At 36.1% G+C, this 25,296-nt stretch overlaps 3 protein-coding genes across 4 annotated transcripts; 1 reads left to right on the top strand and 2 right to left on the bottom strand.

Annotated features, from left to right (window-relative positions):
• The first annotated feature begins 5,420 nt into the window (after positions 1–5,420).
• On the top strand, positions 5,421–8,583 carry LOC133875331 (ACT domain-containing protein ACR6-like). 2 transcript variants are annotated; one of them, XM_062313432.1, is made up of 7 exons: positions 5,421–5,566; positions 5,929–5,974; positions 6,062–6,176; positions 6,327–6,394; positions 6,636–7,226; positions 7,802–7,906; positions 7,987–8,583. In XM_062313432.1, exons 1-7 carry the CDS (start codon positions 5,520–5,522, stop codon positions 8,293–8,295), a joined length of 1,281 nt encoding a protein of 426 aa, XP_062169416.1. In that variant the 5' UTR covers positions 5,421–5,519; the 3' UTR covers positions 8,296–8,583. The 2 variants fall into 2 exon arrangements, with proteins under 2 accessions (XP_062169416.1, XP_062169415.1); XM_062313431.1 differs by having other exon boundaries at positions 5,432–5,566; positions 5,854–5,974.
• A 258-nt stretch (positions 8,584–8,841) lies between these two features.
• LOC133874753 (SWI/SNF complex subunit SWI3A) lies at positions 8,842–13,246 on the bottom strand. The gene is made up of 7 exons (XM_062312630.1): positions 13,073–13,246; positions 12,113–12,654; positions 10,472–10,966; positions 9,979–10,148; positions 9,839–9,888; positions 9,363–9,526; positions 8,842–9,227 (listed from the first exon to the last, which is right to left on the bottom strand). Exons 1-7 carry the CDS (start codon positions 13,158–13,160, stop codon positions 9,048–9,050), a joined length of 1,689 nt encoding a protein of 562 aa, XP_062168614.1. The 5' UTR covers positions 13,161–13,246; the 3' UTR covers positions 8,842–9,047.
• A 1,702-nt stretch (positions 13,247–14,948) lies between these two features.
• On the bottom strand, positions 14,949–17,979 carry LOC133874754 (large ribosomal subunit protein eL8y). The gene is made up of 7 exons (XM_062312631.1): positions 17,825–17,979; positions 17,038–17,088; positions 16,718–16,919; positions 15,866–16,035; positions 15,620–15,748; positions 15,443–15,535; positions 14,949–15,336 (listed from the first exon to the last, which is right to left on the bottom strand). Exons 1-7 carry the CDS (start codon positions 17,825–17,827, stop codon positions 15,205–15,207), a joined length of 780 nt encoding a protein of 259 aa, XP_062168615.1. The 5' UTR covers positions 17,828–17,979; the 3' UTR covers positions 14,949–15,204.
• Positions 17,980–25,296: the final 7,317 nt, after the last annotated feature.

The raw sequence follows: 25,296 nt of genomic DNA, 5'->3' as shown, positions 1-25,296 counted from the left end.
GACTTTCTCTTGTATGCAGCATGGGAGGCTTGGTTGTCAAGCAGATGCTTTATAAAGCTAAAGCAGAAAATATTGATAACCTTGTGAACAACACCATTGGAGTTGTATGCGTCAATCAATAATTTTCACATTGCAGATGCTTCTTAGACAGGATGTATAGTGCTTTTTGTACTTTATTGTTCCCTTTTGCATAGTTGGGACCCTCTTGGCCAACATGTGCAACCACAAACACAACAGATAAAGACAGATATGCAATAAAGTCATACATTCAATAATGCAATGTGCTGGACAACAACCCAACCAAACTGGTTGTTGGTTTTCTTTACCCAACAAAAGACAAAAACATGTGACGATGGTCAGGCATGTGACGATGGTCAGGCATGTGACGATGGTCAGGCCTTACCCAACTCGGGATACACCCACAACAACCGAAAGTTTCGGTTTTTATAACCGATAAGCATTTGTTCCAAAAACCAAAACAAAGATTCAACCGACAAGCACAATACACAATCCATATATATATAGAACGAAACAAACTTCTAAAAACACAAAAATGGGCAAAATACCTCGGAATGTGCCGACTTGATGAGCGAGCGAAATCCACTTCCTTCGACGTCCGGCCGAGGTTAGGTGAAATCCCCTTTCTTCGATGTCCGAGAGGGAGTCGGCCGGTTCTGTGGAGTCGAAGGGAGAGAAATCGAGCGAGAGTCCAGGAGTCCGGGAGGGAGTCGGCCGGTCGAGAGAGAGTCGGCCGAGGGGGATTTTAGGGATTAGGGTTCTTCACTTCTTCACTTCACAAGTTAATTTTAGGGATTTTGATTTCTTTCTCAAATTAACGATGAAATGATTTAAGTTTTTTTGTTTGAAATATTTGAGTTTCAGTTTTGAGTTTCTTAAATTGCAAAAAATAGTTTTCCCCCCAAAATGAACAAATGACGTGGGTGTGTCATGTGGAGGTGTTTGGGTGATTTGGAAATTAAGTGGATGCTGACGTGTTTCACTGGACAGATGTCGACATTCTAGTGGTGCTAAGTGTCAGTGACGTGGTGAGCCGTTAGTTTTTGGACGGAGAAGTTAACTGAGGTACTTATTTGGTCATTACCAAAAATTTAGGTATCATCTGTGATGCGAATTGAAACTCAAGGACTAAAAAATAAAGTTGCCAAAACTCAGGGACTAAAAAGGTGTTTATCCCTAAATTATATAGACTTAAGCATCAAAACTATCATTGTCAGAATGCTCCAATAAGCTCGTATTCTCTTTAATTTGATGATTCATTAAATTTCCATCATTAAAGAAATTGTGGCTGATCATTAAAGAAATTGCCTAAAATCAAACATTTACACGTGGAAAACAAAAAGTGCAGGGCTTTGACCACAAGGCAGTCTCTTATTGGTTCCAATCCACTAATGTTGGAGAAAACAGGCCAAAGCCATGGTTGGTGGAAGCAGCTGCAAGCATAAAACACTCATTTATAATGGGATATATAGCCCAACTTCCATAATTTAGCCCCATTATCACACCGTTGGTGAGGCTTTCATGTAATCTTTAATATTTTTTTATATGCTTTAATCTTATGGGAGAAACATTCAAGAGTGTTTGTTCTCTCTATAAATGTAGCCAACGCGGTTTTCCTTTTCAAGATACTAAAATCTGCAGAGTCATAAAGTTGTTCAGGGCAAAGCATTACTTTCAATCGAAACAATGAAGAAATTTGCTCTGGTGTTGGTAGCCATGGTGCTTGGATTCTTGGTTCTGGGTCTGGAACCAGTGGAGTGTGCATTTGGGATCCAACTCAACCCATGCACACTTCCTCAATGCATTTGTTGAATGCAAAAAGGCCTTGCAAGAAAAATTTCTCAGTGCAACCTGTGCAACGAGGCCTCGGGGGAAATTTTGCATCTGTTTAGGTTGAAAGCGCCCTTACCCGAACTTCTAAGGATTCTGGCAGGGAATGAGAGAAGGGGTGTGGAGCTTGGGATGCTTAGCCCACCTACCCGAAGACCTCGGTGCCCGCATCATCCTCTCTCATTCCATGTCCAATATTCCTAGAATTCGGCCAAAGAATTTCAAAAAAATCCCGATCCTTTGAAAACAACATATAAAAGTTCGTATTAATTATATGTGATTCACGTAACCTCTAGTTGTACTTCATTGTACTAGCCAATAAGAATGGTGTGTTTGTATTCATGCTGTGAATTCTGAAAGCAATATATAGCCGATAGCTATTAGGATATGTGCTGTTGATGAGAAGAACACAGCTAAATCACTAAAAGGAGGCCTAGCTAGCAAGGTAAGCAAATATAGATGGGTAATGTGTGAACTAAAAATGATTTACAAACTAATCATTTATGAGTTAAAAATGATTTGCAAACTAATTAGCCACAATTAATGAAGGGTGAACACAAGTTGGCCTGTTTTTTGTGGTTGAAGTGTCAAATATTTATGGTCTTTAAATAAAATGTTACCAAAAAAAAAAAATGTTAAGGGTAGCATTTTTCAAAGATGTTGATGATCCAATCTACGAGAGTATCGTTAAATCACAACATATAACTTGACAGTTGACATGTTCCTAAAAAACGTACAATATTAAACGATGCTGGAGTACCCTTTACTTTCGAACAAGTGAAAGAACTATAACCACGTCGTTCAGCTTGGGTTCTGCTCGACAACTAGGTAGTTTTGTGCAGCACCAATACTGAATAAATTTAAAAGTTAAAACATCACCTATATATATACACGCAATTATGCCCAATGTAGTTGCGCGCAGCTACACATGGCGGTGTGCCTCTAACCTCTTAATTAGTCATTTATGAGCTAAAAAAATGAGGAATTCATCTTGAGGCTCAGATCTTCATCTTGGAGGATGGTTCAATACTGTGGTATATATTTTAACTCTATCATCATCTTAGTAAAAATTTTGTGATCCCTTTTCAACTTTTTTGGAGGGTGATTCCCTACTTACCTTTCAATTCATTCTTTGTTGTTTTACTTTTAAGTTTTAGAAAAACTTCACTTACCATTCTTAATCTTTCATCACTTTTGTAATCGTACCCTTAAACTATAAAAAGTGTCGATTTAGTGTATATATCCATCTTTTAATTTTTTTTTTCAATTTCACTTATTCTTTAGGATTTTCCGTTAAATCCGGTCAAAAATTCCAAAATATCCATATTTTTTTTATTAAAAAAAAAAATCAAAGATTCAGGTATGGGTATTTTTGCAAATTCCGTTAAATTTTGATCAACATTTAAGTCCTTGCAATTTTTTTTTCCTAAAAAAAATGAAGAGTATTTTAAGAATTTTGACCCCCTTCAATATATAAGATTTAACAAAAAATTCTAACAAAGTAGTAAAATTGAAACAAATTGAAAGATTAATACATTAAATTAATACTTTTTTAAAATATATGAATATTATTGCAAAAATGTTGAAAGGTGAAAGTCATTAGGGACCTTTTCACATAAATTTTTCTTATGAGAAAAGAAATCCCCTAACCTAATACAGAAATATTAGTGGTGTTGATGTCAAATTTCGAATGTGACACGTGACAGCTCCTGACTGGTCTCCGGACTCCGAGTTGATTGGAGCGGAAAACCTTGGAACGATTTCCTCCACGCCCTGCAAAACAGAAGGACCGGCGGGGTTTCCGGCCAAGCCCCCTCCGACAGTAAAATTAGTATGGATTCGAAGATGGAGGGTGGAAAATCTTTTAGATTGGAGAACCTGGATATGTTTTTCTGAATCTTCCCCCTTTTATATCTTTTTCTTTCTTAGTCCGTACTGCTATTTATTACTCTGAGATGCTCATCTTTTCCTCATTAATTCCCTTCGTCGGTTTCAAATGATCATCTCACGCCGCAATTTGTGCTTTTCTAGATGGCAGCGGTTGTCTTTGACCAGCTGGATCACTGCTTTTTATGAAGTGATTTCCCCATTAAAGCCTTCATTTAATGTTTCACTGCTCCTCCTTTCCTCTCCGGACTCTCCCTATTATAGCCGTTGGGCTCTGCGTTTGTCCGGGATCACCAAAAGTTTTTTTTTTTTTATAAATTTCCCTAACAAGTGGTATCACTGGTATGGAAAGTTTCACACGGCAAACCGCAATATCCAGAAGACCAGAACCTTTGTTGGGCTTACATTTGCCACGTTTATGGTTTTATGATCACTCTAGTTATTATGACAGTTCTATTCATGAAAAAAAACAAAAACAAGTTTTTTTTTTTTTTTTTTTTTAAAAAAAAAGAAAAAAGAAAAAAGAGTTGAACAGTCTACATGATCAAGTTAACATATCATTGAGCGTAGGAAAAAAAAAATCTAAATATATATCGTTGTTCTTCCTCCACCACAAATGTAAAATATCATGTAAAATATCGTATTCGATCGATAGCCTTATCCATTCCTTAGAATTTGATAATCTAGTTATGGCTTGTAATTAAGATAATTATATTAAATAATCCAATGATAAAACTCCTCTCTCTAGACTATATTAAACAATCCCATGGTCTCACACTCGCCTATACAGCATCTTTTTCTTTGAAATTTTTGAGTTTATTTATAAATTATTAGAAATTGTGGCCCGTATTCTAAACGAAGAAGTAACAAAGCCTCGTGAGCGGAGCAAGTGGAGCGTATATTGAGATTGGAATATATCATGTTAGCGTTTTAATTGGGGACAATATATATATAAGTCTTAATCCTATTTCTTGTTAATATAAGTCAAAATTAGAGGCTAAACGTAAGCAAACTGCCTAATCACATAAATTTTCTATGTATTGTTTTTGCTCTTTTTTTTTTCTTTTTTTTTTTTAACTAAATCCCATAGTCTTAATAATCCCTAACATTTGTTGTTGTAAGGAATAATTTCCTTTTATGTATCTATTAGAAAAAAAAAAAAAAAAAAAAAAAAAAAAAAAAGAATCCCCAGCATGAATTATCAATAAAAAAATAAAACTCCATGATCATAGTTTAACACCTCATCACTGGACTAAAGGGACCAAAAGAAACATCTCAATTTGCTTCATTTTTTATTTATTTATTGATTTTCTAATCACGTCTCTTGCTTCAACTAAGACATTGAAATTTGAAATGATAGCATCAAATATTTTTTTTAATTAAAAAAAAAAAAAAGACTAAATCTTATCTGGATTTTGAACACACGTGGTATCAATTTCCAACCAGGTCGTACATGGCACGTGACATACCGGAATGCCAGTCACGTGATTTCAAATTCCCGCGCTCGGTACGGACCCCAATAGCTATCTTCACCAAAGAATTAACAATCCAAGTCGACAGCTTTAACTGTTCCCGACAACATCTTAACTGTTACTCTAACTAATAACAACTTGACACGTTGTCACTGCTGCTCTGTATGTTAGCTTTTGGTTCCTTATTTGAACGGTCATCCCCCTTCACTTTGCTTCAGCCCTCTCTCTCTCTCTCTCTCTCTCTTTCTCTCAACTGTGGTTTTTGCTTAGTTTTTGAGCCTGGGTTTTGTGGAGGTTTTGAGAATTTCATCAATGGATGACGTGTATGCAAAGTTTATTAAGAGAATGAACCCCACAAGGTATGGAACTCTCTCTCTCTCTCTCTCTCTCTTGTAAACGTAGTTTCTGGCTTTTTTGTTCTACACAAAACGGAAAATGGTTTCTGATGCTGCTTGTGTTTTTCTCTCCTAGACTTTTGGAGTTGTGGGTCATGTACTTAACCATTGGAAATGAAATGAAACGCATTTTGGCGTTGTGGAAGTTGTTGCTACTTCTTATAAGCACCTCTGAACTTGCTTCATTCATTTTTCATATGATGGTTGTGTTGGGTATATGCTAATTAAGGCTTTGGTGGTATTGGATTAAGCCAGCAGCTTCAATTTGAATTTTGGACTCCTCTTGCTGTCAAAGTTTTGAAGCTCCATTACTTTTGTGGTTGCAGAGTTGTGATTGACAATGAATCTTGTGAACATGCCACCATTATAGAGGTGAACTCTGCTGTTCCTCATTGTCTTCTTTGCAAACTGAACCGTTGAGTAAATAATGTTTCTAATTAAGTTGGGTTTTTTGCTTAGGTTGTTAGTGATAATAGGCACGGATTACTCCTTGAAGTTGTCCAAGTTCTTGCAGACTTGAACTTCATCATAACAAAAGCATACATCTCCAATGATGGAGGATGGTTCATGGATGGTAATGCTCTCTCTCTCTCTCTCTCTCTCTCTCTCTCTCTCTCTCTCTCTCTCTCTCTCTCTCCTGCAGGAAGCTATGTTTACAATTTTAACTGCTTAGAAGCATCGATTTATTTTTCCCTAATTTCTCATTCTCAAACTCAATTTCCAGTGTTTAATGTGACCGACTGTGATGGGAACAAAATTAGAGATGAAGGGATTCTCAATTATATACAGAAGGTAAGTGATCATAGCAATGGTATTCTTCACTTTCCTTCTCTTCACTTGGTTTGTATTTTTCAAGTTCTTTCCATTTCAAGATTACCTTTATTTTCATGTGAACCATTGTTTTCCTTCCACCATGAGTGTCAACACAATAGCATGGAATTAGAATTTCATTCTCATAGAAGATGAGATGAGACTCTCACAGAACTTCTATTTTCTCCTGTTTCATCCTTGAATTTGTTGATCAATTTTGCAGACTCTTGAAAATGATGCCTGCTGCTTAAAGTCATTGAGAGGGTCAATTGGGGGAATGCCCTCTAAGGAGCATACAGCAATAGAACTATGTGGCACTGACAGGCCTGGATTGTTGTCTGAAGTATCTGCAGTACTAACAGACCTTAGATGCAATGTTGTAAGTGGTGAAATCTGGACACACAATTCTAGGGCTGCAGCTGTTATTTATGTGACAGACCAGTCGACCGGAAGAGCAATCGAAGATCCGAAACGGCTCTCCATGATCAAGGAATTGCTTTGCAATATCCTCAAAGGAAACAGCAATTTTAGGAAACCTAGATTGACAATATCCTCCTCTGGGTTAGCGCACAGACAAAGGAGATTACATCAGATGATGTTTGCTGATAGAGATTTTGAAAGGATTGAAGGTGTCAAGCATTGTTCAAGAATCCACGCTTGTGTATTGGATTGCCATGATAGAGACTATACCATTGTCACTGTTAGATCCAAAGACCGGCCCAAGCTTTTATTTGACACTCTGTGTTCTCTAACAGATATGCAATATGTGGTGTTCCATGGAACAGTCATCACAGGAAGGATGGAAGCTTACCAGGTAAGATCAGAACTCGAAATTTTTTTGAGTAGATTAGTTAAAAATCAAATGAAATTCCATTATATCTAGCATGGGAACTGAAATGGCTCCAGTTATTTCTATAACATTTTAGTTTATTCCATTACAAACTTAGGATCACATTTAGGATTGGAAGATTTGGTCATCATTTTTTGAAGGGTTTGAGAGATTTGATATTGTTTCATCGCTCAGCTTATGAATTTTTTTGACAATTGAAAAGAGAATCTTGGCTTTGAATGTACTCTGAATGTGCTACTTGTTAAATTACCGATTATTCCAACAATTTAAGCCGATAGAAAATGATAAATTTAATCATTTTATTTAATACTTTAACACTTCTTTTCATTATGGGCACAGACAACACGTGGATTATTTTAATTGAAATTAGGGTAAATGATGAGATAAGGTTCGAACTCAAGAACTTTTGCTCTGATCCTATATTAAATCACTGTCTATTCCAAAAGTTGATCAGTGGTGATTTAACACTACTAAAGTTTGGTTATGCAAATTTCTTTAGTTTAATCCTGTCACTGTGTCAAACCCATATCTGCTTGTAGGAATACTACATTAGACATGTTGATGGGCTTCCTGTAAGTTCAGAAGCTGAGCGACAACGTGTTATGGAATGCCTTGAAGCAGCCATTGAGAGGAGAACCTCTGAGGTAGACTATGCGCTTCAGATAATGAGTTTAGAGCCGGCATCCTTTCATAGTTTTCTAAAGAATTGCTTTCTCTGGTGCAGGGACTGGAACTAGAACTGTGTACTGATGACAGGCTTGGCCTACTTTCCGATATTACCAGGATATTTCGTGAAAACGGTTTGTGCATCAGACAAGCAGAGGTCTCAACAAAGGGTGGGAAAGCAAAAGATACTTTCTTTGTCACTGATGTGTCTGGCAAACCTGTTGACCCTAAAATCGTTGATTTGATTAGGCAACAGATAGGACAAAACATATTACATGTGAGAGGGAACTTAAATATGTCTCCGAAACTTCCTCAGGAGATGGCAAGAAGTTTCCTCTTTAAAAACCTTTTCAAAAGTCGAAAATAGATTTTTCAAGCTCATCAAATCCTGCCCAATAGTTTGCTCATGTTATTTCTTGGATGGAACAATGAAGCGACATTGAGTGCTGCCTTCAGAAGAATACAAGGGAGAGAATAGAATTGAGAAAGCCACCATATATGGTGGAATGATTGTAAATTGTTTATTCGGTGCATGCGTATGAAGAGTAATATTACTTTTCACACTCATTTCGTAACGGTTGACGTAGTGTATTTTAAGTAACTTTTCTTTTGTTTTTTTGTTTTTTAAAATAATTATGACAAGCCACTTAAAACATGACACATCTCATTACTTGTATATGAACTGTGTTGAGTTGAGTGTGAATGAAATAGATTGTACAAATACAAGGTAATAAAAAATAAAAATAAAATAAAATTGATGAATACAAATACAAGGTAAAATCATATTAACAAAATTGACGAAGGAATTGTTGTATAAAATGCAATCATGGTATTGACATTGCTAGATATTCAAATGTAAAATCAAGGAGACGCCTACAGATTAGTACAAGGATAGAAGAATACAAAAAGTAAATAGTATTGAACTTTGGGCCATGAGCATTTCTAAATGTGTTCATAGAAAACTAATGGCAGTACAAGTGATTTCTGCTTAGAACTAAACACAAAAGCATGATTTAGAATCCTTGAGATGCATCTTGAATCTCATCTTTTCTTTTTCTTCTTCTTCTCCTTCTGTGGATGATATGAACTAAAAAACGCCATCTAAACACACAACCAGCCTCAAGATTTTACAGCAGAATGATCCCTCCATCTTGAGATACCAGCATTAACTGCCCCTTGTATGACTTCAATTCGCTCTGCTAAAAGAGAACTTTTTAGTTCTTCCATTTCATCAAATTCCTTCTCCATGATCATCCCCAGATCTTCAAAATGCTTGGCTTTGTGGTGCAATTTTTTCATCTACATTTGCATTCAAGCAAAGAATAAATGATTAGGCAAGTTAATGCTTCACCTTAAAAGGTAAGTTTTCAACAAGTGGGAGAAAAGAGTTGCAAAGCATATGGAGCATTAACAGAAATCGAAAGCTATGAGCACCTGTGTCTCAATTATGATCGCCACTAAATTTTCAATCTCTCTGTCTTCTTGATCAGCTAATAATTTAGCACGAGAAGCAGCTGCCCCAAGAGCTGTTGCGATGGAAGCTCTAATTCGCAGAGTTAGAGGTATATCATCTTTCTTTAGGGATGTATCCTGAGTTTCTGTAACAAGTAAAGATCCATATCAATGCAAAGACTTGTGGATGTGGGTGATAATATCAGGTAGCCACCGAGAACTGAAACACAACAAAAATTACAAAAGACTAGGATTCTTCAAGTTGACATTATGTTACGACCAAATTAAAATTCTTGTAAACAAAAACATGCTTTGGATTAAAGAAAAAGAGTACAGAAAAATCAATGCATTTCAGAAGCCAACATCTATAATATTACCAAGAGCTAGACATCATTACTATAACATAGGTACTAAGCCCAGAACTTTTGAAACCATTTGCTGCACTTAACAACACATACCTGCTTTAGTGGACCTTTCCTTCATCTCAGAATCTTCTTCCTGAGGGACTCTGAAACAATTTTAAAACCATCATGTCAATAGAAGAGCCAAATAGTGCTTCTATTGGCATCAATCTTAAATAAATAAATGAATCAATAACCTCTCTGACTTGTAACTTGTAGTGGGAGAACATAATCCATTAGAAACATAATCCTCTTCAACATCAAAGATCTCTCTTGGAAATGAGTTCTCGTCACAAATTGCTGTGACAGCAGCCTCAGCTGCAGCAGCCGTAATACGAGGACCAACCATGGTTGATATGAGAGCTACCTAATGAAAACACAATTAGCTTCTTGTTGAGCATAATAAGAGGGGGGGGGAAAGCCTGAAAATTCTAAGATAAATGTTACATAACACCATTACTTCTTTTTTCAGCCAATTGTATGCCAAAGCATTGCAAAAAAACCATAAAGCACATTTCACAGTATTTTTAGTCTTTCAAACACTTCTACATAATTATAATTTGGATATAATACACTCTTGACCAACTATAAAACAGTGTAAAAACCAGATTAAACAATAATAATGCGTCCCAAAAGAACAGCTTGCTAGAAAGTTCTGAAAAATAAGATTTTTGTACTAATGTCTCCTACCTGTTTCATTAATGAACTACCAGCATCTGAAAGGGAAGTAATGCGCTGTCTTTTTGAAGGAGGACCTTGCTCCACAGCATCTCCGTTCTGCTCTCTTTCATCATTCTGTTCATGACATTGACCATCTGTTTTGATAGTCTCGTGATACTCAGATGAAGATAACTGAACTTGTTTTGCACTGTTCATGTTGCCATTGGGGCCACCAAAATTACCATACTTGTGGGCAGAACCAAGCATAAGCTCTCCAAATGGCAGTTCAATGAGTTTCAATACACAATCACGTTTATTTTTGGTTTGGACATTTTGAGCAACAAGCTCCCAGTCATCCCCATGCTTCAATACAGATTCTAAAAGAAGTAGGGTTTCTGCCTCAGTCCAGATAGCTCCACGTTTACCACTGCCTTCATCACACTCATTGTGTTTGAATTCATCCATTGACCTGTTCTCGCCATAATTTTGATTTTTGAAACAGTTTATGCAAATAATGAATTCGCCCTGCTCATGTAATAATTCCAAGAATATAAAAATCAAAAAATTTCGAGCACAAAAAAAAATTAGGGAGACAGAGAGAGAGAGAAAACAAATGCAAAACTGATCATACCAAAAAAAGGGGGCAAAAGGATTTTATGATAAGTCTATTTACTGCCAAAAGTGCAGACTATCAATAAGTAAAATATTTAAATCAAGTTCAGAGAACTGTCTTGTTTGCATAATTAATCAACGCAGTGTAGGCAAAGAATAATCTGCCCATCACCTGGCGCTGCTGGACCACCGTGCAACCAGCCTGCTTAAGTCCTAAGGAGAGATACTAGTAACATTGTAATGAAGGCAAACAGAGATGATGCTCGTGCAAATAAGACAGGCATTGCACCCAACTATGTTGTCTAGCTACAATGATCCCTCTATGGTTTTAAGACACTTTTTCATGTAGAAAATTGAAGCTTTTGGCATTTGAGGTCATGAAACTTGTGTCCAACACTCAATTGTCCTTATAAAATAATTCGCCTTCATTAAATTAAAAACCTGTAGAATCATGATGTTCTTCTGCATATATGTCCATAAACTTATATTATTATCATTTCGTATTATTCATCACAAAAAATATGTCAATAAACTTATACACAGCTGTTACTTGCATAATCTTCAATCCATACATTTTGTCCGCATAACAAACTATTGAATCTGAGTATATGTCTAACATTATAAATACACTACAGTACACGTAATACAGAGAAATCCCTGCATTTGAATTTGTTATACTGAAGTCCAATCGAAAGGAAAATCACAAACTAACTCCCAGAAAGAGCTGACCAATAAGATTGTTTCATGAATAGAGTAAATGTAACTGGACCGTGCGAGGCATTTAATCAGTAGAACTAGCCAACCCTTATTTCTTAACAATTTCTAAGAGACACGTAACCCAAGATCAAATGTAAACACAAAACAGCAACAACAGAGCAGTAGTAGAAAGCACAACTCATAAAATAACATACATTGTATGGTAAACAAATCGCCGATATCAAATACCCAATTTTACTCCACCAACCAATTTGATCACATAGTCACATATGAATTATAACACCAAAACGCTAAGAACTAGCAATCTCCAACAAATTAACTCACAAGAGCACACTTAAATACCTTGGTATATTTATAGTGATCAGAGTCACAATTTCCGCCACAATTCCCACAAACCAACCCCTTCGGCTTCACCAAATCACCAAAAACATCCGAATACGACGCCAAGGGTGGCAAATTGAATCCATTCCCAACTGCATTATGCCTCACACTTGGGGGCACCAAAATAGGCTTTGGTGAATTCGGCGACCCCCCTACCCGAACTGCATTGGGGACAACTCCCTCAATCTTAACCCTAGACATGTCCTCCTCATCCTCCACCACAACGAAACTACTACTATCGATACCCAAAGGCGCACCGAAATTGATCAACCCCCACTTCTCCAAGAACCTAAAGACCTTTTGGAGCAAACTAACATCACCCACCAGTGATTTTCGGACGTCGGTGAAGGTAAGCCGCCTCGAAGGCTCTTCTCTGTACTTATTGATGATAAAGTCCCTGTATTCCTTGTAAGTTTTAGGCGTCCTTGAGAAAGAGCTTCCATCGAAGAATTCTCTCAATTCGGTCTTCTCAGTTTCGTGGATTTCGTCCCACAAAAACCAACCTGAGAAAATTCGATTCAATCTCATGTTTTTAAGCTTCCACAAATTCAAGTTAAGTGTAGAAATAACAAAACAATAATAAGAATCATAATTTTCAATTTATTTTTGGCTCCAAAGAAAAAATCTCTTTGGGCCTCAAATTTTCGCGGAAATTCGCGGTGAGTGTTTTCGAAGACTTTCACAAAGCGAAAAACTAAGTAAGAGAACGTATAATTAGCTGCTCCCAAAGCTTTCAGAGACAAAATTTCGATCTTTTAACTGAAAGTTACAGAATTTAGTCTCTTTCCCCATAAAATTTTCCGGAATTGGTTTCTGCGGAACCAGACGGAGAGATTAGGGTTTAAACGGAGAGCGAAGAGCCAGAGAAGTTGAAGTCTAGGGTTAGGGTTAGCATTTAGAGAGAGAAAGAGAGAGACTTACTAGAGTGGATTGGGATGGTGTAGAGGTCGAGCTCTGGTTCGTCGGGTCGGAGCGGTTTAGAAGTCGGGTCGTGTGGTGTGATTTCCATCTTCGGGACTGAATCGTTTAGAGTCCGGATCTAACTTTTTCTCTTAATCGCTCGCTCTGTAAACATTGCGGGGACTGTGCCTTTGTCAGGTGTAAACTTTCGTCACGGACCAATGGTATCTCAAGTCAAACTTTTCACTTTCGTTTACCATTGGAAAGGCTGCCGATTAATGTTACACTAACATACTCCTCGGGTGAAAGTGAAACCGTGAAAGTGAAAGTCATTAATGGATTTTTTTATTTTTTTATTTTTGCTTAATGGATCTAAAATCTAATAGTAAGAAAGAAAGTAAAAGCATTTAAAAGTATAAATTTTAGAATTTGTGTAACAATTCTCAAAAAGGCTAGAAAAATTTGAGTAATGACTAATGATAAGAGTTATTTAACTATGTTGCTGATGTGATAATTTTATTCAATGTTTTTATAAGTATTTTTTTTTTTTAAAAAAAAAAAAAGAATTAAAAGTTAGTTAGGACTGTCATAATAATATTTTGTGATTTATAACACTACTAAAAAAATAGATGAAGGTTATTTAGAGGGATGGACAATGGATTTGGATCAGGTGTTGGTCTAGATTTAACTTCACTCTCTCTCTCTCTTTCTTATAAAAAAAATTAGCATTAAATATGGACCATTAAAAAAAGTACAGCACATATGCTCTAGTCTTTTTCTTACACCATCTAATACAAATCCATAGACAATTTGAGTCTCATTTTCTGTCCAAATTAATGAAAAATGCTAATAGAATGGGTAAATTGAAAGGTAAGATTTTTAAGGTAAGATAAGACAGCGAATTATCATCTATAGAGGATTATAATGGTTTCAATTTATTATTTATCGTTAAGTTAAATACTTATAGACATAAATAGAAGTAAGGTGAGTCAAGCTAATCCTCACTCTTTTATATTTTTCTTTTCGGATTGAAACTCCTTAACTGAATTATTTACAGGGAATGAGAGACCTAAAGCTTGAGGTGTTCAGGCAGCTCTCCAGACTCCAGGTAGCCCAAAGTGCAAAACTTACCTACAAAGACAACCCAGATCATGCATCCTCTCTCATTCTCTACCCTTAAAATTCGGACATAAAATTACAAGGATTGGGATCCTTCTTTTTTCTCATTTTCTAGTGCTCAGCAAGAGATGAAAGCCCTAAATTTACCTCTGATAGTTTTCTTTCTTGAATCTATGCATATCCTTAAGACGACGCATACCATATAAAAGAACTCCATGCATGAACACCGTTTCACATTTTGTGCTCGCATCAAGATCACGGACGGACTTAATTGTGGCCAAGAAAGAACATCAAATACATAATTGGAATGAAAAGGGGGAATGGCAGTGGTAATTGCACAAAGCCATTTACAATGAGGAAAACAATATTCGAATTGCTTTTGCAAGGAGGAAACAACATTTGCCAGCATATTATCAAGAGAAATAATGTTTTGCCACTCAAATATCAACTATTAACACAACTATCAATTTTATTTTAATTTAAAAAAAATAAAAAAATAAAAAAACACAAAACACAAAACTAGACCACAACCCATTTATATGGTTTTGTAATTTTTTGTTTAATAATTTTTAAAATAAAAATAAAAAAGAAAAAGAAACAAAAAAAAAAAATCAATAATTATGTCATGGAGACATGAAATAGTAACATATGACATCTCATTGATCAATGACCATATCGGGGATCCAATTCCAAACAACAAATGTCAAAAAATTCCTATAAAGCCCGCATCTCCAAACTAGTGAGCAAACAACCCAAAACTTATTTTGGGTAAGTAAACTTCATAGTAAGTTTTTCACATTTATTGCTCAAATTACTAACAATCCAGACAACCAAAACGCTGAGATCACATACATTGGTCACCGTGTAGCTCACAGACTCATGTGATGAAACTTATAGTCTTATAGATCGTTCAAAAAACAAAAGAACAGTTCTTTATATGTAACCAAAAGAGAGCTAACAAGAGTGTCGAAAATTCAAAAAAAAAAAAAAACACAATTGAAGAACAGGTCATCTCTCCACGACACTTGATACTCTTAAGACATCCTTTGAGCAGCTTCCTTTGCTAGAAGTCTTTCCTTGGCCTTGGTTTTGGCCTGTGATTTGGAGCCCATGATCCCACCTCCCCACTTCTTTCTGTACTCCTCATACTTGTCATTGAAGTTAGCCTAAAAAGCAATTACAACCAACCATATATTAGTAAAACAACAATATATAATTTGCACACATGTAAAAAGAGAGAATTACATAACGAAAACTGCAGTTCAAATCTACCTTGACGGCCTCCAGGATTTTGCTGAACTCCAACTTATCCTCATTCTTGACAGTGGTCAAACACAAGGCAGAAGCTGTTTTCTTGTGGACAATCTGTCATACATAAATCATTCGCATGACATGGAATCCCTTGTTTGATAAAAAATTCAATAGCCAGACAAATGAAACATGAATTACCGCTCCCAAACGTGACTTCCCCTTCACAATGCAGTAAGGGATCTCCATCTTCCTGCACAAGGCAGGAAGCCAGACAACCAACTCTATTGGGTCCACGTCATGAGCAATAACTACTAACTGTGCCTTGTTCTGCAAAGAATAAAGTAATTACTGTCAATAGTTACAATGAACAGATTACATATGTAGATAGCAGAGTACAATGGGAAAACAGATTGCACATGCATAACAGCTAACTTCTTAAGCAACCTGCTCGATCAGGTAGGTAACATGGTTGAGTCCATATTTCACAACAATGGGCTTCTTAGCTTCAACAGTTTTTCCTTCAGACTCAGCTTGAGCCCTCTTCAAAAGGCGTTCCTTCTTTGCTGCTCTGTCCTCCGGCCGGTACTTAAGAAGTAACTTGAACAAATTTGTTGCTGCAAGTAATGACAATATTGTTATAGTAAAAAAAAAAAGCGATACAAGCATAGATACAGATCATCAAAAGTAGCACATGAACAGACTGCAGAACAAGAAAATAACTAACACAGGTAAATCACAATTTTAAACAACTTAACCAACACCACATACGCCATAATCCCATATCTACTGAAATCCTATCATCTACCCCCACTCAAATGCCACAATTATTCTGATTTTATTTCCTCTTCTACGCTCCCCACATTTGTCTCATTTCTCAAAGTCACAAACCAAATTTACCACACACTCCTCAAGAAAGATCATGCAATAGATCACTCAGCATAGCAGAAATTTCTTAATAATAAAAACTAATTCATATAGATTGACACCTTCCATTATCAAAATAAATAAATTATATTCCGTGCTTGTACCATGCAGTCGGAGAACTACAAATGTGACGGAGTGTATAGAGGCATAAAAATTGAACTCATTTCTTACATGAGATTCTTTTTCTAATACAAAGGGAGTGGGCTGGGAAAACAAAGGCTTCGCCGTTCTCTATTTATAAGTGCTTGTCTGTTTAACCAGCATATTCTGGTGGTGGTTAGATTTAAAATAACTGATATTAGCTATTGTCTAAACAATGCAACAAAAAAAATACATTAAGCAACTCCATAAGTGAGGCAATATGGTCCTTGCCAAGGTTTTTGTCCAGGGTCTTCGTGAACTGGTTCAATGCTGGTGGGACCTTCAAGCGCTGCCTAAGGATACGCTTCTTTCTCTGGATGCGAACAACCTTTGGCCACTTCACAAATCGGTGAAGATCTCTCTTTGGAGGCAAAGCACCACCTATACCAAACTGCTTTGGACGCTTCTCAAATAACGGGTTCACAACCTTCTCCTAGAAACCAAAATCAAAACCAAAAATGCAAAGAGTGAGAACCAACAGCAATTCATAATAAATAATGAACAAATAATTCTTTGTCCAACGTAGGAGAAAAAAAAGAAATAGAAAGTACGGGTTTCTTCTTGGCTGGTGCTGCTGCCACTTTTACACCTCTTTTAGGGGCCTGCATAGAAATAACAACAGCATTGAAATTGACCATCATAATAAAATAGCTACTCCAATGATTATGTCACCTAAATCACAATTAGGGAGCGAACAGATAACACTTCAACAAAGTCAAGTGAATCCCAACCCCCCCCCCCCCCCCCCCAAAAAAAAAAGACCCAAAAGATAATACCAAAAATAAATTGTTGTGGCATAATAAACACAATACAGAGTGACAAAACAATCATTTTCAGCATACTTCTCCACTCTAACAATGTTTACAAACACATGCAAAACCTCTTGCTCAATTTCTACAAAGCAAAAAAAAAGAAAAAGAAAAAATCTCTAATTACAATAGTCCCACAAAATCAAATAAACCCATGATTCTTCACTTACCATCACTGAAAAAAAACACACACACACACACAAAATCTCCCGTACTTGCCGCTAAACAAACATCAACGATTCAACAAAACACTCCCTTAACCTCAGAAAAAAAAATAACATTATGGCTAAGCATCTGGAATTTACTGTTACATAAAAGTGCGTATGCCATAAGCCAATTTATACAAACAAATGCATCAATCCAACAAAAGACATGTACATCCACATTTGGACCACATACATAAGACACACAAACACATGCACAAACATGTATAAAAATACATGTTCGATTTTATTCATGATCGAAGACACATATACGTATGCAGTAAAATCAAGCATGAAAGGGATGGTAGGTAGGGTTTCTGACGTACCATTTCGGGGTGGGGCTGGACCTGGACTCGCCTGGTGGGTTCGTGATAACGGCGAAGAAAACCCTAATACCAGACTAGTAGAGGCGGAGGTGGAGCGCAATGTGGGATTTTATATCGGTGGGCACTGGGTGGCCAGAGGAGCGAAATTAGGTGGCTCTTTTGGTCATTGTCCAGCTCCATTAGCAATCCCCGGGTTCAACCCGCCCGACCAAATGCGCTTTTGGGCTTCAACATCTGCAAACCAGCTCCGCTCGGATTGCGATACGAAAAAAAAATAAAAACAAAACAAAAAAACCCAAATCTTTTGATATTGGGTCCCCTATTATGTTGAATGGAAAATTACAATTTATTCCTTTAAATTGCGAGCCGTTTTAGAAGTGGTTCTTCAAACTACCGACCCTAAGACTTTGATCGCCAAACTACTAAAAAGTTTCAAAAATACTCATTTTGTCGAAATATATCTATAATACCATTGTCACGAGTCATTTTTCAATTAAAAAATTAAAATTAAAAAACTAAAGGGGGGGGCCAATGGAGGTGGCCGGCCACCCCCATTTTGGCCAAAGAGGTGGCCCTAGCATTCCTTCTTCATGACTACCCCTTGACGCCGGCGAATGCTTCTTCTTGTTCATCTCATCCACCTCTGTCGAAAATTGAGATTGACTCAAAATGTAGGAACTCCTATTGCTCTCCCCGAAATTCAATATCTCGCCCAATTCGAGCTTCAACGTACGCAAATTCCTATTCTTTACAACACTACTTGTCACACCCCCGTTTTAGAATATAAGGAGAAACGCAAACTTGAGTGCTAAAAACATTTAAATGGAAACGTGTATTTACAACATCTAGATTTTAACTTCCTATTTTATTATTTCTGTCTATTAATAATTATTTACAATGCCATGAACTCCAAAGAGAAACATACTATACAAAGTAAAGATTTGGTCGAACCACAATGATATATTGCTCTTAACGAGGTATACGCCAATACCAATAAATGACGGTCATCTGAAAAGATTTTGAGAAAAAGGGGTGAGTTCAACAACTCAGTAAGGAAAATACAACACCAGGAAAATAAAAACATATCATAAAATCTTCATGCCATAATCTTTAGTCATGCATAATGACAATTTATACAAAATAACAAAATGATCAATTAAACAGAATTTATGAGTAAGTGAATGAGGAATATGAGTAATGGCATAAGAAATTTATAATAATCCAATAAATTATTTTCATCTAAATGACAGTTTATGCAAAATATCATAATGAACAATTAAACATGAAACTTTTGAGTAAGTGAATGAAGGATATGAGTAATGACATAATAAATTTATAATGATCCAGTAAAATATTTTCATTCATTTTCTCTTTAAAACTGTAACCGTTGTTTAACTCTTTATAGGCTCTACACCGCTATTACTCGTGAGCGGAGCACGTTGGCTTTTGTCCAAAGGACCTATGGACTCAGCCTGTCGTCACAGGGGAGAGTCACCGGGTTGGGGATCTTCCCTAGGTGAAGGCCAACCCCGGCCGATAGCACACACCTTCTTTCGGTATGCTTGTCTTGCTACCCTATATGGTACCGATCATAACTGTAATAGTGCCTCAGGGTTAAACAATTACTGCACATTAACGTTTTTCTATAATACTGTAAGCTCTGCTATAATTGTACACTTTACTTTAAAACTGTAAGAGCCGCTTTCATAACTATAGTCATGTGCAAACTTTAGATCATCTTTTCATTTAAAACTGTATAAAGGAATGCTTTATAATCATAACCTTGAAATGCTCTTATTCATAACTTTAAGTATGCATAAACCATAACTTTGCAGTGCTTTTGATCATAACTGTAATTATGCATAAATCATAACTTTAAAATGCTCTTAATCATAACTGTAATAAATTTGAAATACTCTTATTCACAACTGTAATTATGCATAAACCAATACTTTATAATGCTCTTAATCATAACTATAGTTTATGCACAAAATTGCATGAATATTAACATATGAGTAATAGAAGCTTGACATTGATATAATTAAAATCACATGAGTAAATGCTTCGTAAAATTCTCCAACACTTTTCTCAAAATATTTGTAATAAAATATTGTTGGGGGTTTTTCGGTGTTGTATCACCTTACCTGGATTATCCATTAGCATCATAGTTGACCTTCTACCTAAATAAATTGAAATAAGAAGCTCAGAAAAATATTATGAAATTTGAAGCCTACAACTTAACTAAAGTAAACATAACACATAACAAGAGGTCTCCAAATTGTATTATCCATCAATATTCATAAGTCCACATTACTTCTTAGTGACTAAATCATCAACGCTCTACGAATTTTAATATGAACTCATTTGGCCTAACCCACAGAAACTCCCCAAGAACAACAACTCCCTTGAATTAACTAATCCTTAGTCTAAAATTTCATATCCAAGCAAACCAATATTAAGTTGAACTCATTAAAGTTTATGGCAACAAGATAGAACCTTATCAAAAACATAAACACTATCCAATCATTAAGAGAAAACTCAGTTCTCATCAATTTGTCCAAAATATGATAAGTCCTCAAGCCTTTTAGCAAAATCTCAATGCACTAAAAAAATTCATTTTCTTTAAACATTAAAGTCATTCCAACCATAATATTCTATAATAGAACACATCGTTAAAACAACTACTAAAACCATTCTACAAACCCCAATTGATTAATAGCCACCAAGCAGGGGGCATTCAAGATCCAAAATCCATACACTCAGTTCAAACAATCATCTCTCAAAATACTCATAATCGACCAAACATAGTAAAAGCCCAAAATCACTATATTATCAAAACATCACATGATCAATACACCATCCAACCTTAAATCCATAACACCTAATTTTGTCTAAACATCAAAACAACCACTCGGCCAATCAAGAACCCCAAATCAATATACAAAATAGCCAAAACAAGGGAATTCATCAATAACACACTCACGGAAATCACAGCAACCAAACACCACATAAGCACTCACTGACCCAAACAACACACACCCACTCAATCGAGACACGCACACAGAGAGTAAATCACAAATCAATCTCAACCAACATCATCAATTCTTAAACCATGCAGATCCGAAACACAATCATAGAGAACCCCCAAAAATCATTAAACCCTAATTTAGCAATAATCAAATCAATCCACAAAATTATAGGATTTATATACATTTGGGATTTTCCTAAAAAACCCATTAAAATCGCCTATGATTTCGCCGGAAAACGCACATGGAGAACCGAGTCTCCTCTCGGTTTCAACGGGTCACGGTTTCGGGTTGTTCGGGTTTCACACACATGCGGGTCACGGGCTCCCCGGAAACTTCTACTAGGATCGTTGGATATCAATTCTGGCCGCCAGACATGAAGGATCGGACCTCTGAAAGGATCGGGTTCAGCTCACGGTCCACCGGATCCTTTCTTCTCCATCTCTCGGCCTCATCTCTATGTCTCCCTCTCAATCTCTGCTCTCAACTCTCTCTCTATCTCTCGATCTCTCTCTCTTCCGTCTCTCCCTGTGTCTCTCGGGAAGTAGAAGAAGAAAGGAAAAGAAACGGAGAAGGAAGAAGACCCAGAAAATAGAGAGAATAAGAAAATTATAAAAGAAGAAATCAACTTACTGTGCAAGTTGTTGTTTGTTTTTTTTTTACGCTACTTAACTTACTTAATAAGTTATTATTTATTATTTTATTATTATTATTATTATTAATAAAATATTGTGTCTAATAAAATATGGGGCATTACACTACTACCCTTGAATCCGTAGTCCGAAAAGTTCAATTCCCTAGTGAAGAAGCTCTGGGTTTGTGATTGCTGGCGCTTGCATCTCGTGGTTGCTCTGTGCATGAATCACGCTTGAGTTTTCGGCCAAGCTATTGGAGCTTGGGTTCTCAAACTGAATCAACTTCGAAATTTGAATTGGGCGCCTTGTTTGATGCGTAGTCCGAAAAGGGAAAGTTGAGCTTCACACGCGGCTTGCGGAAAAATTGATTGTTGCCTTGTCGTATGCATGTGCGGCGTCCTCGGCGATGTTGAATAAGCCGACCCACACCTAGGCCGCCCTCTTTGGGTCTTGGATCTCAATGGCCCATTTGCCCCACGGCCTTTATCTAACCCATTTGTTGTTCTTCTTCACGCATCTCTTGGAGACTCCCAATTTCAGTTTCTTCTTCTTCTCTTCATCTTCCTCTTCTCGATGATTTTGGTGCGATGGCGGGAAAAAAGAAGTTGCAGTCTAGACAGTCGTTAATCCTGCACGCCTAACAAATGTCCAATTCGTAGGGCAGGAACGGCGTGGTGTCCGCTCAATACTTAAAAGCGGAGGTCGTAGTACTGGTAGACCTTGAGACGACGTTGGTGAGCCCGACAACCATTACAGAGAGCTCTTGCTTGGACGTGAGGTGGCAAGGAGTTCTTTCGGTCATCGGAGCTTCGGTGAGTCTCGGTCTCTATTGCCAGCCACCCCCTATTTTTTTTGTTTTTATAGTTTTTTAATTTTTTAATTTAATTTTATATTTTTTTAATTTAATTTTTAATTTTTAATTGAAGAATGACACATGACAAGGGTATTATAGGCATATTTAGATAAAATTTGTATTTTTAAAACTTTTTGGTAGTTTGGGGGGCCAGAGTCTAAGGGTTGATAGTTTGGTAGGCTACTTCCAAAGCATTGGGCAGTTTGGGGGGCTAAATTGTAATTTTTCATATTTTTAATTATTTTTAGAATTAATGTTTGTCAACATTTTACACTCAACTCAAATTTTTTCAACCCAACTTAAAAGTAAATAATTTTTTTTTTTAAAAAAAAATTAAAATGAAAATGAAAATGGAAAGGCAATAACAAAAAATTCCAGACCTAGGGGGGCCACCCCCGAGTGTTTTTCGAGGGTGCCTCGACCACCTCTAAACTAGGGCTGGCAAAACGGGTACCCGACACGACCAGGTAAGACCCGCAACCCGTTTAAGCTATACCAAAACACGACCCGTTTATGTTAATGAGTCAGGGCTCCAGACACGACACGAATACGATAATTTCGGGGGTCACCCGACCCGAACCGTGAAACATATTTTAACATAATGGGTCGAATCGAATCGACCCGACCCGATCCGCTTAGGTTTTTATTTTTTATTTTTATTATATATATATATATATATATATATATATATATATATATATATATATATATATATATATATATATATATATATATTATTTATTTAGTTTTTTAGTTTTTTTAATGGTGAGAAAATCACCCTCTCTCTTGGTCTCTCTTTACAGTTTACACAAACCATTTCATAGATTAAAATGGCAATCACTTTTCGTTTTTTCGTTTTTTCTTTTATGTTCTATGCATAAAAAAAATTAGATCACTTAATTACAAAAAGAAAATTACTATAAAATTAAATAATCAAATCATTTCATGTCAAAATGCTATAAAAATGGAAATCCAACTATTAACATACTGGTGGTACCGACATTGGTGGAAGAGAGAGAGAGAGAGAGAGAGAGAGAGCGGCAGAGAGACGGGGAGAGCGATGGCAATCGGCAGCGAGCGCTAAGCGGAGAGCAGAGACTAGAGAGGTTGAGAGAGAGAGAGCGTCGACTTGAGCGGCCCGGAGCGGGTTTAGCCTCCAAGCGTCCAGTGGGACTAAGGGAGGAAGAAGAAGGGGCGGCGGCGGCGTGGTGTGGTGCGGCGCGGAGCTGAAGATTAAGAAAATGGAAGAAAAAGAGAAGGGCGGCTGACTTAGGGTCTCGGACGAAGCTAATTTTGCTGAATTGCTGAAGGAAAAAAGTTAGGGTTTTTACTTTTTAGTTTTGATTCTCTTGATTTTTGAATGTTTTGTCACTTTGTGAGTTTGTGTTTTCGAATTTTCTACTAAATCAGAAAATAGTATTCGGCTATGGCCCATTTGTCGCTATTCCCAATTTTCCCCCCCACCCCGCCCTCCCTTTAAAAAAAAAAGAAAAAAAAAGAAGAACAAGATAATCGTGTCTGGCGGGTCACCCGCCAAACCGAGTTAAACGGGTCAACCTGTTTATGACCCAAAACCGTTTAAGGTAAACCCACACCCGCTAATTTCGTGTCATGTTCGTATTGGGTCATCGGATCGTGTCAAAATTGCCAGCCCTACTCCAAACACTTGGGGGTGATTTGAAAACCACCCATTTTATTTTTATTTCATTTAGTTTTAGGTTTTTTATTTATTTATTTCAGTTTAATTTTACTTTTCTTAATTATATTCAACTTAATTCAAATTTCCAAACATATATTCCCAATTTTGTTTCATATTCTCTAAACTATCGTAACATAATTTTAAATATTTTTTTATCGGTATTCACGATTTTAGAAACAATATAAAAAATTTTTGCAAACCCAAACAAGCAAAATAATATTGGTTTGGAAAATGCGTGATACCGACATACAGTATAGGGTTTATTATAGTTTTTTTTTACAAATTCATGTAATAGTTTATGTGCTGCCATTAGGTAAACAGATTTTACATATAAATTTAATTATTTTATGTTTGACGTGATAAGTATCGCATTAATTATTACGTCAATTTATAAAAAGTTTGTGATAAAAATTATATAATACCTAGCAACACTTTAGTGATTATAGTTCTTTTATTGTATAAAGAATTTGTAGTCTAATTACTTCAGCAATGACCAGGAGCAGAAAAATTAAAAGAGGTAAATTAAAATTTATTCACAGTTTATGTCTTACAAACCTGTAATTTAAAAGACTTATTGTGCTCTATCAATTTGAGACCTAACCGTAATTAATTTTATTTTATAAACTCAACAAAAGCCAAAAAACCATTTTTGTATTCGCAATTCTCTCTCCTCCAAGATATTATTCATTTCCTCTCAAATAATACTTTTTATTGGACAAATTGACTAAAGTCTAAAGAGTTTAATATGAATGCTCTCAGTCATTCAACAAAGCAATATTCTCACACGATGAAGAAATGTATAATATACTATAGTAATGAGTATATATATTACTATATTTATTACAAATTTAAGACTTGTTAGCGTTTGTGTGATAAAAAATGTTCGGGGTATTACTATATTTATTACAAATTCACGTATAATTAATATTTCATATAAAATGAGCGTCACGTAAATCATTGTATTAGTTTAACTGATATAATAAATATTATATGAATTATCAAATCAATACGTAAAAGACAAGTAGTAAAATGTGTAATATCGCTAATGACTAATATTATAGATCCTCAAAAGTTTATGTGAGATAGTTCTTCAATTAAAAAATTAATATTTTCATTTAAAGTGTGCTGAGAAAACAAACTAAAATAGTAAAAAATACTGTAAAAAAAAAATAAAAACTAATGCTTACAATTATCCGAAAGTTCCATATTGGGTAACATGTTCAATGACAAATGACAATCCGTATTTTGGGTTTGCGGGA

This window comes from Alnus glutinosa, chromosome 8, assembly GCF_958979055.1.
Source record: "Alnus glutinosa chromosome 8, dhAlnGlut1.1, whole genome shotgun sequence".
Classification (NCBI taxonomy): Eukaryota; Viridiplantae; Streptophyta; class Magnoliopsida; order Fagales; family Betulaceae; genus Alnus; species Alnus glutinosa.
The sequence above is the reverse complement of the archived record's forward strand: the minus strand, read 5'-3'. Positions and strand labels throughout refer to the sequence as shown.